The 16,062-nt window shown below is 40.4% G+C and overlaps 1 protein-coding gene across 4 annotated transcripts in view; it reads right to left on the bottom strand.

Annotated features, from left to right (window-relative positions):
• Positions 1-13,079: 13,079 nt before the first annotated feature.
• Positions 13,080-16,062, bottom strand: part of EDA (ectodysplasin A) — a 168,194-nt gene continuing 165,211 nt past the window's right edge. For all 4 annotated transcript variants that reach the window (XM_063432177.1, XM_063432178.1, XM_063432179.1 and 1 more), the window contains exon 8: positions 13,080-13,759. In XM_063432177.1, coding sequence (XP_063288247.1) covers positions 13,508-13,759 — 252 coding nt within the window. In that variant the 3' untranslated portion in view covers positions 13,080-13,507. The remainder of the gene's footprint in view (positions 13,760-16,062) is intronic.

Raw genomic sequence — 16,062 nt, 5'->3', positions numbered from 1 at the left:
CTGGAGAAAGGTAAGTTTTAACCCCTTCCTCTCCCCAGAGCCAGGCGGGAGGGGGACCCTGAGGGCACTAAAGTGCCAGGAAAACTAGTATGTTTTCCTGGCACTATAGTGGTCCTTTAATGCAAAATTGAGAAATGTATATTTGATGCTACCACCATCAAGTTACTGGACCTCATGCACTATCCTGGTCACATTCACATGGATCTCTACAATGTACAAGCAGTCCTGGAGAAGAAGGTAATCCTGGGTTTCAAAGGTTTTGCTAACTTATACCAGATATTCATCTGGGACTTCTCTCATATCTGCTCCCTCCATTATTACTTTCAGCAAAAAACAAGATTGGCATCAGAGAGTTTTGGAAAACAAAAAGACTGTTTGCCCAAGCAACCATCCTGTGTCAGTGTAACACTTCAAAGACCTACTTCCTGAAGATGGTGAATCACTTGTTCCATCCTGTGGCTCTCTGTTCAAGGAGACTAAACCCCACACATGTAGGTGAGAGAGAACTGTTGTTGATGCAATGTTTCCTGGAGCAGTGGTGTCACCTACTCAAGGTGGCCATGTATTCAGTCACCATCTACACAACTCATTATAGCCTTGAATTTCTCCACACTGCTAGAAGGCTACAACCCTAGCAGGCAACGTGGGCTCTGTTTGTCTCTCGTTTCTCATTCCAAGTGATATATCATCCAGGCTCTAAGAATGGGAAGAAAGACACCTTATTTCACATACATAATAAACATTATCTCACAACATAGTCACTGCCTTGCAATCCTCTTCAGTAGATTGCCTCCACATTATAAAAGTCTCTCCTCCATTGGTTACATCACCACTTGGAAAAAAAGCAAGAGGATATGGTACCATAGCTTCCAAATATACATCCCACCTCCATGTTGTCAAGATGTTCTGAGCCAGTTTCACAAATGCTGATTACAGAGGTATCACCAACACCCAAAAAGCAGTGCAGTGGTTCTGTTGATAGCCAACCTTACTTCAAGAAACTCTGGACTGTGCAAGATCCTATGACATCTGTGCTAAAGACAAACCCTCAACTACAAGACCTAATAATTTTCTTCGACTTCTTCACATTACCATCAGTTTTTGGTCTGATATCTCCATGGACTTTATTGTTCAACTAGATCTCTCACGACACTACATCACCATCATGGTAGTGGTAGACTGCTTCACTAAGATGGCAGATTTCCACCTTCATGGACTTCAACAAACCATCACTTCTGACAGAGGAAGCCAGATTATTTCCGAGTTGTGGACATACTTTTGTTATCACATGCGAACGGAACACTGTCTATCCTCCTAGTACCATCCTCAGATGAAAGAGCAGACAAAGCATACCAATCAAGTTGACTTGCTCTCCATTTAACCCACTTCTGAGTTTGCATATAACAACCAGATAAATCCATCTTGCAAACACACACCATCTTTTGCTAATTACAGATTCCACCGAGCCGCTCTTCTGGGCTATCATCTTTACAGAAGACTAACCTACCATCTAAGCCAGCTACATTTACTCTGTATAGACTACCTGGCTGCCCAAAACAAAAAATGATTACATTCTGCAATATGACAATTCTCATATTTACTAAAGCTAATTCCAGTTGGAATTCAGCCAACCCAACTGAATCTGCACCATTCGTCTGGATGCATTTAGTATTCCGGTATAAAAATCAGTGATTTTCATATCTGAACCCTTTACAAAGTATAGGATTTTGAATATTCACAAAGCACTTATAACATATACATACATACATACACGCAAATATACATACTGTGACAAACTGAACCTCGTCACGTGTTCTTGGAGGGGCCTGCTGGCCAGCCTCTTGCCTCAGGACTATGGGCCCTGCAATATACCTTGCCCAATGCACTTAAAAAAAAGGCTCTGTTCATGAGAGTTATGTACTTTTGTACTCCAGACAGAGAGACCGACCGTTGGCCCTGATTCCCTGGAACTGTTTTGGGCATAGAACCATGTGCACGTTCGGTCACAAATAAGACTTCCAGGAAATTCCTGAACCCCTGAACTGATCTGGGTGATTTTTGGATATGTTGGTCACCCAGATCAGGGCTTTTGTGTGTTTTAAGGTGTTTTTGGGGGGTTTGTAAAAAAATAAAAAATAAATAAAATAGTACAGTTTCTGATCCAATTATCTCCCAGCCACAGAGGAGAGGAGGGATTATCTAATTTTGTATGGGAGTGTCCTCGACCTGAGAGCCAATGTGATTGTGTATTTATTTCTACTGTGGTTTACTCTCAGGTCCAGGAGGGAGTGCCCCTTGCATCGGGACTGTCATAAAAGGCCAGTTGTGGCTAATCTGTATTTATTTCTACTGAGGTTTACGCTCAGGTCCAGGAGGGAGTGCCCCTTGCATGGGGACTGTCATAAAAGGCCAGTTGTGGCTATCATTAAACTGAGATTCGTTTTACCCTTCATGAGGTCTAGGCTCATGTTTGGGGGATTGCAGATCTATATTCACTCTGGGGATAGCTATAATCACTATACTCCCTTGGATTACAATGATTGCTCTTATAAGAGCAGCCTGCTTCGCTCTCTGGACTAGTAGAGGTCTACCCACTGGAAGCTGGATCCTGGTCTTGGGTCCAGGGTGGGTGGAGGATGGCGAGACACCATCCAAGCTGCGGGGGTTTGCGGTGGTTATGGTGTCCCAGTGAGGTGCTTATAGTGCTCGCAAGTACTAGGAAGCAGTGATTAACGGAGGTAACCAGTCGGCTGCACACCAGCCAAGCCTTAAGACCTGCTTTTCCCACAGGAATCACAAATCTGCAAAGGATTCTAGGTGGACATATGCAAATTAGTTCAACAAAGAATCACATTTTTCTTTGTTGAACTAGTCTCCATTTGCCTACTGAAGGCAAAAATCCCAGTGGTAAGATGTGGCAAGCTCATAGAGACTTATCCAAAGCGACTTGGAGCTGTGATTGCCGCAAAAGGTGGCTTTACAAAGTATTGACTTTAGGGGGGTGAATAGTTATGCACATTGACTTTTTCTGTTATTTTGTCCTATTTGCTTCACAAAGAATAAATAAATTTAAAAATCTTCAACGTTGTGGGCATGTTCTGTAAATTAAATGATGCAAATCCTCAAACAATCCATGTTCATTCCAGATTGTGAGGCAACAAAACACAACAAATGCCAAGGGGGGTGAATACTTTTGCAAGGCACTGTATTCCTAATTTTCAAGTTGCTCAGAGTGCATAGGTCCCAGTGGCATTTGCACGATGTTTAGTGAACTGAGCATTCTACTTTGCCACCCGTCTTACGTTTGGAGTGGAGAGATAACTAAACTATTCAATATAGTTTCATAATCTCTCTGTAGGCTCCTCTTGTACGCAGGGCCAGATTAAGAGCGCAGTGGTCCCTGTGCTGATAAGATTTTGTAATTAATCATAATTATCGACCAAAAACACTAAAACAGTCCTACTTCCCAAGTGTCCTGTACAGTCAGGTCCATAAATATTGGGACATCGACACAATTCTAATCTTTTTGGCTCTATACACCACCACAATGGATTTGAAATAAACAAGATGTGCTTTAACTGCAGACTTTCAGTTTTAATTTGAGGGTATTTACATCCAAATTAGGTAAACGGTGTAGGAAACAGTTTGTATATGTGCCTCCCACTTTTCAAGGGACCAAAAGTAATGGGACAATTGGCTGCTCAGCTGTTCCATGGCCAGGTGTGTGTTATTCCCTCATTATCCCATTTACAAGGAGCAGATAAAAGGTCCAGAGTTCATTTCAAGTGTGCTATTTGCATTTGGAATCTGTTGCTGTCAACTCTCAATATGAGATCCAAAGAGCTGTCATTATCAATGAAGCAAGCCATCATTAGGCTGAAAAAACAAAACAAACCCATCAGAGAGAGAGCAAAAACATTAGGTGTGGCCAAATCAACTGTTTGGAACATCCTTAAAAAGAAAGAATGCACCGGTGAGCTCAGCAACACCAGAAGACCACGGAAAACAACTGTGGTGGATGACCGAAGAATTCTTTCCCTGGTGAAGAAAACACCCTTAACAACAGTTGGCCAGATCAAGAACACTCTCCAGGAGGTAGGTGTATGTGTGTCAAAGTCAACAATCAAAAGAAGACTTCACCAGAGTGAATACAGAGGGTTCACCACAAGATGTAAACCATTGGTGAGCCTCAAAAACAGGAAGGCCAGATTAGAGTTTGCCAAACAACATCTAAAAAAGCCTTCACAGTTCTGGAACAACATCCTATGGACAGATGAGACCAAGATCAACTTGTACCAGAGTGGTGGGAAGAGAAGAGTATGGAGAAGAAAAGGAACTGCTCATGATCCAAAGCATACCACCTCATCAGTGAAGCATGGTGGTGGTAGTGTCATGGCGAGGGCATGTATGGCTGCCAATGGAACTGGTTCTCTTGTATTTATTGATGATGTGACTGCTGACAAAAGCAGCAGGATGAATTCTGAAGTGTTTCAGGCAATATTATCTGCTCATATTCAGCCAAATGTTTCAGAACTCATTGGACGGCGCTTCACAGTGCAGATGGACAATGACCCGAAGCATACTGCAAAAGCAACCAAAGAGTTTTTTAAGGGAAAGAAGTGGAATGTTATGCAATGGCAAAGTCAATCACCTGACCTGAATCCAATTGAGCATGCATTTCATTTGATGAAGACAAAACTGAAGGGAAAATACCCCAAGAACAAGCAGGAACTGAAGACAGTTGTAGTAGAGGCCTGGCAGAGCATCACCAGGGATGAAACCCAGCATCTGGTGATGTCTATGCGTTCCAGACTTCAGGCTGTAATTGACTGCAAAGGATTTGCAACCATGTATTAAAAAGTGAAAGTTTGATTTATGACTGTTAATCTGTCCCATTACTTTTGGTCCCTTAAAAAATGGGAGGCACATATACAAACTGTTGTAATTCCTACACTGTTCACCTGATTTGGATGTAAATACCCTCGAATTAAAGCTGAAAGTCTGCAGTTAAAGCACATCTTGTTTGTGTCATTTCAAACCCATTGTGTTGGTGTATAGAGCCAAAAAGATTAGAATTGTGTTGATGTCCCAATATTTATGGACCTGACTGTATCTGATGGAGATGGTGCTGAAGGGAAACTCATAGGATGCAGATATGAGAAAACACATACCCTATGTTCATCTCACGCTTTAATCTTTCAAGTCAATCCATATCCCCTAACAGCAGTCCAGTGAAGCAGGAAGTCTATGGATGGGGTAAAAGGGTGGGCCACTTACGCGAATCACGTAACCAGAACTGCCGAAAGGAGCGAACAGAAGTCTGGAGGTCTCAGCGGTGTTCGCGTGGTCAAGTGTCTGATTTGGGTTCCAGATCAGCCGAATGCTTCATACAGTACAGATATTCAGAAAGTACATGAAAATAACATTATAACCATAGTATTTAGGGACAGCCCAACACAATCTGCTACAGGCTGTTCTTCTGGGCACTTACCTCAGTGTCTTGCAGCACATTGTCCTCCAGCAAAGTATTGGTTTCAGCGTGCATCATAAAAATCGTGAGTAACTCTCATTACGCAGTGCACACAATTTAGCTCGTTAAGTGAAACAATAGGTACTATTTCGCTACTAAGCTTACCTTTGGTTCCAAGAGCAGAACAAAGCTTTATGACATTTTCGCGGAAATTTTGTGCTGGCTCTTACTTAATTCCTGGAGACGTCCGATGGTAATTCATTACTTGGATGACTTCCTTATTTTGAAAAAACAGGATGTTACTCCCACTGGTTTACATCAGTCACTCCAGCTATTTGATAGCTTGTAGAATTAGAGAAAACCGAGAGCCCTAGTCATGTCATAACATTCTTGGGGGTTCAGCTCAATTCCGAGACTTTGATGGCCAGTTTACTGTTGGAAAAGGTGAACAGGATTGTGGAGTATGTGAATGTTTGTCTTACGCAGGGTTACTGTACAAGGAAGGAAATCCAGTCGTTGATTGGTTTAGTTAACTTTGCGATGAGAGTAATTGCCCAGGGACGTTGCTTTATATCACGGCTACTCTATCTTTTGCACGTTCTCCCTGACGATGGCACTAGAATCTTCCTTGACACACGCCATAGACGTGGGAAATTTTTTTTTCATTTTAGAACGGAAAATCATTACTAATTCCACCTATTTCAAACAGATCGCCAGTAATTTGGAATGATTCAGCTGCTTTGGTGGGTTACGCAGCAATAAATGGGTTCAGTCGCGCTGGCCAGCTGAGGTGTCTCAATTGGCGAATTTTCAAAATTTCTCTGCTCTGTTCGAAATATTCCCTCTTGTGGTGGCGGCCCTTCTCTGGGGTCATAAATGGAAGGGACATGCGGTTAGATGCCTCACAGACAGCCAGTCTGCAGCTCATATAATAAAGAAGGGCAAGTCTCAATCATGAGACTTGTCAGGAAACTAACTTGGTTAACAGTATCTGGTTTTACCTTGAATGTATTCACGTACCTGGGATCTGCAATAAAGCAGCTGATGCGCTATCAAGCTCTAAATTTCAGGAGTTCTTTCTAATCCACCTGTCAGCCGAGCCTCACTCCAAGGACCCTCTGGAATTAAAAGACCTGTTAATGCTCCCCACCAAGGAAAAAAAATTTCAGGTTCTAGCAGAAAAGATTAAGGGTAATTCCAGAAGAGGTTTAAAAATAAACTTTGAGAAAATAAGTATAAATAAAACCAATCCAAGTAGTAAAAAAAAAAAAAGTTTGTTCATGTGAAATTAAAACCTTTGCTGCATTTCCCACTTCCGTCCTTTTAGTAGCTTCTTGTACACTGAACTGAGGTCAGATGGTGGGGAGGGGGTGTGACATGGCATGGTCAATAGAAATATTAATATCAATGGCTCTACGGAGAAAACCAAAAGCAGACCTCCCAATTGTCCCACTTTCAGCAGGACAGTAAGTATTTTAAGGTCCTGGCCAGATGTCCCAATTTTGTTCCCTGGTGTCCTGCATCTGGAGACACAAGAGAAGTGTCCCAGGCAGCACAACATTAGTGTATAATTTGATTAAATCGCTCTAAGCAGCAGGCACTGAAGCCATGCAGAGCAGCCATCGCGGTGTGGTCTTCTGTGTTTAGGGCTGGCCAGAGAGACTGTAAGTCAGCCTGGTGTGCTTGATGTTTGGTTGACATGCCCCTTCAGTTGGTGGACCTGTCATTTTGGACATTGCCAGTGAAATTGCATCACCGGCAATGTCCCTCTTGGGGTCAATGCTTACAGCACATTAATCAGAAGGTTATAATTTAATGGTAAAATGTAAAGTGAAATAATTTGAAGTCTCTTAATGTGAATGTCAGAGTTATTTTCTACAATGTCAAATAACTGCATCTTCAACAGTTTTACACAATGCTGCACCAATGCGTGCCTACTAAGCCATGTATCCTCAGTTCAGAAACAGACTTCCTTAGGAAATGTACACTGATCAGCCACAACATTAAAACCACCTGCCCAATATCGTGTAGATCCCCCTCGTGCTGCCAAGTCAGCATGGACTCCATAAGACCTCTGAATGTGTCCTGTAGTATCTGGCAACACGGCATTAGCAGTAGATCCTTTAAGTCCTGCAAAGTGCGAGGTGGGGCCTCCATGGATTGGATTTGCTGTTCCAGCCCTACCCACATTTGCTCAATCTGAATGAGATCTGGAGAATTTGGAGGACAAGGTAACGCCTTGTGCTCTTCATCATGTTCCTCAAACCATTCCTGAACATTTTTTGCAGTGTGGCAGGGTGCATTATCCTGCTGAAAGAGGTCACTGCCATTAGGGAACACCATTGCCATGAAGGGGTGTACGTGGTCTGCAACAGTCTCTATGTAGGTGGTATGTAGCATAGTAACATCCACATGAATGCCAGAACCCAAGGTTTCCCAGCAGAACATTTCCCAGAGCATAACACTGCCTTTTTCCCATAGGGCATCCTGCTCTTCCCCAGGTAAATCAAACATGCTCCTGCCATCCAATTTATTCAAAAGAAAGCTTGATTCACCAGACCAGGTAACCTTCATCCATTGTTCATTGGTCCAGTTCTGATGCTCACATCCCAATTGAGGGCAGTGGACAGGGTATCATGGGCTCTCTGACCGATCTGCGGCTATGCAGCCCCACACGCAGCAAACTACTCTTCACTGTGTGTTCTGACACCTTTTCATGGCATTAAATTTTTCAGCAATTTTAGCTTAAGTAGTTCTTTTGTGTGATCAGGTGAGCTGGCCTTCCCTCTCCCACAAGCATAAATGAACCTTACACCACTTTTGGTAGGTGCTAATCACTGTGTACTGAAAACACCCCATAAGACTTGCCATATTGGAGATGCTCTAACCATCATTATCTGACCCATGTCAAAGTCAGTTAGAGCTTTTCGCTTGCCCATTTTTCCTGCTCCCAACACATGAAATTCAAGAACTGACTGTTCACTTAATGACTAATAAATCATACCCCTTTACAGGGGTCATTGTAACTATATAATTAATGTTATTCAGTTCACCTGCCAGTGGTTTTAATGTTGTGGCTGATCAGTGTATGCACACAGTTTAGACTGACATAATTGAGTGATCTACAAGTGTGATCTACATGAGAAGAGGACGTTAAATATCACTACCTGTTTGTTTTTCTGACTGTCTGCAGCCAGACAAGAATTAAAAGCAGCTCAGTGCTGTTAGGCACCATAGTGTATGCATACTCTGATAAGGAAATCTTTACGGCACAAGGGGGCGTGGATAGGGGGAGAGTCTTCAGGTGCAGCATGTAACAAAACAAGTGTTTTGAGCAAAAACTATTAAGGATTTGAACATGCAAAAACAATATAGCATATCAATGAGGCCAACATGCATAAAAATTTAATGCATTAAAAAAAAAATTGTATTGGTGACCAGATTGTTATGGTTGCAACAGGGAAGTTAAACAACACCGTCTATTGGTGAAAAGTAAAACCACTATCACACATGAAAAGTCATCAAGGGGTTTTCACAGCTGTGTTTATTGAATAATATTAAAATAAAATAAAACGAGAACATAAATCCAAACCCCCTTAATTGAATATTTAATTGTATTTACCCATTCTAGGCTATGTAGGAATTCAGATTTTGGGTTGAAGTTAGACAAGAACCTTTCTGTAAAATGCATTACTTTGTGATGAAATTACCGTAAGTAATGCTCTGTCTGTGCTGAAGTGCATAACCTTGCTTCAAAACTGAATATGCCATGCAGCAAAATTCTCCATTCTGTAATCAGGTGAGTAGCAAAATTCTGCCCTGCATATTAGTCTATTAATCAATATCCTGTACTATTTAGCTGTGATCTCTAATGTCTCAGCATGAGCTTGTCTCCACTATCAACAACAGTAGTCAATATGAGCGGTTTGTTTATGTCTAGGACTATGTATGTATTTTGGGGAGTGAGTGTGCGTGTGTAGAATAACCTTTACATTGTGAAGTATATCAAGGTGCAAATCTTCCATCCCACCATCTAAATGCTTTATCTTCTGTCAATGTACATACATTTATTTGGAATTGGCATGCACCAAACACATATATAACACTATAATAAATATTAGCAGCCTTTTGTTGGGTGTGATATATTTTGCATACTTACAGAGCATTTCCATATTACAATATGAGAAATTGTTTTAAAGTCCTACTCTATTTTTTTCGGAAGCTGTAGAACCCATTTTAATACATTGGATTTGTGGTAATAAAAAAAAAAAACACAGTTAAGATATGCTTGTGATTTCATGGATTCTAGACAAGCTTTTTTCAAGATCATTTCTAGGCACTATAAACACATTATTTCATATGATTATAGTGACTGAAATCCCCTGGCACCATCCAACCGTTCTTGAAGCTGCTTATCAAATGCATTAACACTAAATCAGGATCTCTGGCTGTCCAGATTCAAACCCTCAATGTAGAATTCATGCCAGCAATGGGTGGTTTTGATAGGTTCAGAGTGCTCAGTTGATGCTCTCAGCCTATCACTGGCAGCAAAATAGGTTTTGTGGTTTTCAGCTGTAACTTGGCACTTACATTACTTATTAACAGATGCTTCAAGTGGAATTGTCACCATCTGATAATGACTTTGCAAAGACCCCCCCAATCGGCACTGGAGATCTGGTGGGAGCAGGCAAAGGTGAGTTTACTTATGTAAACCTGTCCCTCATGGGCGCAGACATCCTCTTCTGCTTCTGCCAGGAGCAAATGCCACTCCTGTACTTGTGCACATACATGAGTACAGTATTGAGGTCTAGGGAAGATCCTCCATAGATAGCTTTTATTCACTGCAATTCCAACCCAGTCAAGACATACTGAGACAAAGTATATTTCTACTATTTTTTTTTTTTTTGGGGGGGGGGGGGGGGGGGGAGAAAGGGGGTAAAATTAGTATTTCATAAAGAAAATATTTATTTGTTTTATTTTATTTATTTTCAAATGCAACATATTCACTTTGTTGTACTAGTATTTTGCATGGATTAGTTAATTATTTTATGTATCAAATTAGTAGGACCAGTTAAATATTCTGGATTGTTGTCGTTCTGCTGGAAGAAATTCTGATTCTGCTGTTAACCAACTTATTACACAAGGGAAGAATACAAAAACACAAAACAAATAAAAACAAACTCATGTTCAGAGTAAGAAGTAAAAGTACAAAAACACAAAGTACACGGACAAAGCATGAATATGGTCAAAAGGTCTTAGAAACACTGATACAAAGACAAGTGTGTAGAAAAGCTCGAAGCACTAACACAACATTACTAGTTCTCCATCAGTGCTCAGAGACAACCAAGCATATATACAATTACAGTCATTTTTCAGGTTTTAGCAGATAGGGGGACATTCAAAAATGACACAAAATTGATCTAAATAAGATACATAGAGGACAACATGACACTTGTGTATTTTTTCTCTCCAGGATTTAAAGGAACACTACAAGCATAACACTTACAGTCCTTAAAAGTGGTTATAGTGCTATGAGTGCCAAACTATTGATTGTGGTCCTGCACTGTACAGTGGACTAGATTTTCCTGCAGAAGAAGACAAGATCCATAGGTTTTCAAACCGTACTAAAATAGTTTGAGTACTTACTGCAGCAAAACACCTAAGACCATAACCATTAAAGTAAGCTCTAGTGGATATGGATCTTGGAGTATTTCTTTAATCTAAATTGATCCAGATAAAAGAAGTTAAACATGTCTACGAGTACCAGACAGCATGTTAGATTTTAATTTATATAGATGTTTATTATATGCTGATATATATTTACTGATTTTTACACATTTCTATTTAAAAGGAACACTCCAGGTAACAAAGCTTAAGTTCAATTAATATGTTATGTTGCCTGGATCTCCTAGATGCTGTCTTACCTAAAGGAGTTAAACAGTTTATGATCAGTTAAACAACAAAGTGCTCCAGATGGTGCCCGTCCTTCAGGTCCCTGTGTCTTCTCCTTGGTACCTTGCTTCAGTGCTGAAGCTTTGGATTGAGAACACAGGCTGAGAGCCTTTTAATAGTTTTATAGCAATAAAGTGGTTTATTGTACCAGTGGGTAGGACATGTGCCTAGAAAGGCTGGTAACCCCATAAGTTGTATTACCCCAATTAGATCCGTGGTCTGGCTATAAGGTTTTGGTCTTTGTAGGCGTAATTAGCTTATTATTATTGCATTATGTACACTATAACAACACTACAACATATTGGCTCTTTTTCTTTGCATTTCCTGAGGACCAAAGATCGAAGGATCCTTGTTTATAGGACATTAAAGAGATAGTGTAACAGCAAAAAGAAAAACACTTGACAAACTAATCGTCAAAGCCAGAAAAGGGCTCTAAAAAAATGTGAGTTTCAAACTATTTGAATTTATAATCCCTACTTATTAGATAATATTACACAATTTTCTCTCTCTCTCTTTTTTTGTAATTCTTTATGTACGGGTGAATAGTAAAACAGCTCTGGGAAAGAAGAAAGGCAGCCACCTCTATTTCAAGGACTAGGCATAAGGGTTCTGAACATTTTAAGATTGTATAATCTAAACCAGCTAAAAAGCACAATTATATCATACAGACACACTGCAATATATAGTTTTATGTTTATATTTTACATGTGACTTGCCATTTAGGAAAACAATCAAAAAAGTATATACTGCTATATCTACATTTTTATGCTTCATGGTTTGAATTGATGTATTTTTACATTACCTTTTAATACAGATTTAGAGCAAGAGTTTGTAGGATTGAGTCAGCTGACTATGTCTAGTCAGAGCCTCTCACCTCCACTTGGATATTAGCAGCGATTGTACAATTCAGAGAATGGATTTTAAGCCCAGATAAGTTATTTTTGCAGCTTTACTATGCATCAAACTTACCAGATACCTGGAATAGTCTCTCATATTAAAATATTATATATTTAGGTTGAACTTCACATGTTAAATAATAATTCAGATGAGATAACCCAGTTCTGAAATTAATAATGGGGGCATGGACTTCAGCATTTTTTTTTTTTTTACATTTTATCAATTTCAATGTCACACTGTTCCATCTCCAAAAGGTCAGCTTTAGAACTGAAGACTGTCATTCAAACAGATTTCTGTCTTATCAGCAATTGTAATAAAATTTCTATTGTCTTGATGCTCTGAATTTTCTTACCAATAAAAAGAACCCAATAGACGGTAGAACCCAATTAAAAAAGTCACACAAAAAATATATAGACAGCTGTACTATAAAACTGAGGTTTCATATGCAACATTTTAAATTTGCGAGAACTCCAAAGTGGGTTGCTAAAAAGTATAACAGCAAACCTTCTCATTCTTTAAATTGAATATTTTGCTTTTTTGGAATATGAACATCCCAAAGCACTACAATAGAGCGTTTTAAGTATTTTTGGAAATGGCTTTTTGTCCCTTACATGTAGCATAAACATACATTCTGGTATATATGTGCCAAGGACATCCTAATATAGGGCCTTCTAGAATTGTAGAAAACTGCACTAGGGTGTGTGTGTGTGTGTCACAATTTGTGGTGCAGATATTAAGTCTACAGACAAAACAACAAAGCTTTTTCTTTTTTTGTATTTCATTTTTCATCATTATATTCACCAGCTTTGATTTTGTTCGCCATCGGCAGCAGCCAGCAAGTGCAAGAAAATCCTAAAACGCCTTTGAAAATACTGGCAAACAAGTTCTATGTCCACACATTTAGAAATGACCTGCCTCTAGTAAAGGTTTGGCCATTACAGTGCAGCTCGACCACAACAAAAATAACCAATCACATTCGTCATGTCTTCTTCTCTCTGTAGCTTTATATCTAATTTATCATGACAGGAGTTGCATGTAGTTCCATTCTCTTTCCTGTATCACTGTGAGGAGACAAAGAAGTGGACTTGCTTCTTTGTTGCATTTATCAAACTTGTGTTTGCAGCAACATTCTGTCTGAAGCAACATTGTGTGGTTAATCAAGTAGACTCTACAGTTTTTCCATTATGCTTATGAACCAGGTGCTTCCCCTAAACGAATGGCCCCAAAAAATGTTGCATGTTTGCTCATGTTGATAGAGATATCTGCGTGGACCATCTTGACTGCAATCTTCTGCTTCGCTTTTAATAGGCAAACCCCTGCAGTGTAGCAGGTATTGAAGTTGGTCTTACCAGGTTCTATGCTTCGTGTGCACTGCAGAAATGGCTTTTCATCCACTACCACCTCATAGCTAGCAAAGTCTGTGAAGTTGATGTAGTAAACCTGTTGAAAGTAAAACACAACCACGAGTCAGCAAAAAGAGTGCAAGCTTTACATCTAGTCAAGTTACTGATTTCTATTATTATTATTAAATTGAGAGGTGCTCAAGTTTACTCACAGAATTATTAAAGGGGCACTATAGTCATCAAAACAACTTTAGCTTTATGAAGCAGTTTTTGTGTACCGGTATATACATCATGCTCTGAAGTTTCAATGCTCAATTCACTACCATTTAGGAGATAATTCACTTGTTTCTCAGCACAAGCCACACCTTCCCTCGCTGTGACTGGCACTGCCTGCGTGAAAACAAAATGGTTTCATTTTCAATCTGATGTAAGATTAAATATTTGATTTTCCGGCTCTGTAAATTTAACTTTAATTACATACAGGAAGCTCCTGCAGGGTCTAACAAGCTATTTTTAACATAGCAAATTCTAAATTAAAAATTATTTGCAATAAAGGACGTGTAAACATTATATTACTCTTTACAGGAAGTGTTTAGGTAGACTGTGTAAGTCACATGCAAGGAGGTGAGACTAGGGCTGTATAAACAAATGTAAACAAATGTAACTGTATAAACAAATGGCATAGAATTGAGCAGTGAGACTGCAGGGGCATGATCTATAAACCAAAAGTGCTTCATTAAGCTAAAGTTGTTTTGGTGACTATAGTGTCCCTTTAATTACACAGAACTCACCAGGGAATTCCAATATTTAGTCAAAAATAGCCAAAGTGGAAGAATTCTCCAACTCAGCAAGGTGTCTAGAGGAGATATTTTGTACTAATATTTGCAATTCCCTAGTCAATTCCTAATTTGCAATTCTCTGTTTTGTGACTAACCCAGTCAGTAATTCAGCTGGTAACACCAGTTAAGAAAGTACTATATGTAAATGTTTTTATTTATATTCTCATGAATACGCCAAATTAATAAAAAAAAAAAAACAATAAACAACAAAAAACCCCAACAACTATAAACTGAAGGTGACATCAGGAATTTCATAATGTATTTCTACAACACAGATCTTTGTACATACCACATGCTATACGTTTCGTACTGTACAATATTATAAGAGTTGGGCAGCAAATTTAACCTGTCATTTTACGTGTAGTACTAAGCAATTGTATGTTTGGTGGCTTGTTAGATTTAAGTGGTTAATTTTTTTTTACTTTTAATATTTAGATTTCATAAATATCATAAATACATATTGGTATTTGTATTGTTAAAGTTTCCCTACTGCTTTTAGCTTACTGGATCCCAAAATTAAAGCGGCACTGTCATGCCGAACTTACCTTTCCGCAATCTCTTCCTCTCCTCCCCCTCTCTCGGGATCTGTTATTCTTTTCTTCCTGTCTTCTTTAGTTTTCTTTAAAATCATAAGACAAAGTAGGGACTGTCTTATGGAGGATTCCTCCGCTTGACCAGCTCTGACCAGCGGAGGAGCAAAGTGTGCTTCATTTCCGCTGGTCAGAGCAATTTTCCCATGATCCCTAGCTTTCCTCCCTGTTCCCACAATGCTTCCTGTCAGTATTGCCGAACGTCCTGTCACTTAGACAGAACGCCGGCAAAACTGCCAAATTGCATCCTAACAGAATGAGCACTGTTTCTCCATTGGTGTTAGGATGCAATTCGGTACTTTGTTCGGATCGGAATTTCATTCAAATGAATGAAACTCCGATCCTATTCATTGCTGTGGCTGCATCTTACAGCCGCTTAGTAGATAACTCCCTAATTCCCACGGTATCAGGGAGCTATCTACTAAAAGGCTGAAAGACCTAAATTGGTCTTTCAGCCAAATTTACTAACACCAAGTAAAAATGACTTGGTATTAGTAAATAATATGCCCCTACTCGCTATACCGCGAGTAGGGGCATGTCTAGTAAGCAGTGAGCAGCCTGTGGCTGCTCACTGTAGAAAAAAAAAAATAAATATTGCCCCCCACCCCTAAATGACGGGTGGGGGCCGTAAAGTAAAATAAGGGAGGGACACCTACTGTCCTCCCCCCCGGCCCCCACCCCTGGCCGGCGGGTGGGGGCCATAATGGTAATAAGAGGGGGGGGGACCTACTGTCCTCCCCCCCCCGGCCCCCACCCCTGGGCGGCGGGTGGGGGCCATAATAGTAGTAGGGGGGGGGGGACCTACTGTCCTCCCCCCCGGCCCCCACCCCTGGCTGGCGGGTGGGGGCCATAATAGTAATAGGGGGGGGGGGACCTACTGTCCTCCCCCCCCAGGCCCCCACCCCTGGGCGGCGGGTGGGGGCCATAATAGTAGTAGGGGGGGGACCTACTGTCCTCCCCCCCGGCCCCCA

This window comes from Pelobates fuscus, chromosome 9, assembly GCF_036172605.1.
Source record: "Pelobates fuscus isolate aPelFus1 chromosome 9, aPelFus1.pri, whole genome shotgun sequence".
Classification (NCBI taxonomy): Eukaryota; Metazoa; Chordata; class Amphibia; order Anura; family Pelobatidae; genus Pelobates; species Pelobates fuscus.
Note: the sequence above shows the minus strand (reverse complement) of the source record. Positions and strands in the feature narration are given on the sequence as shown.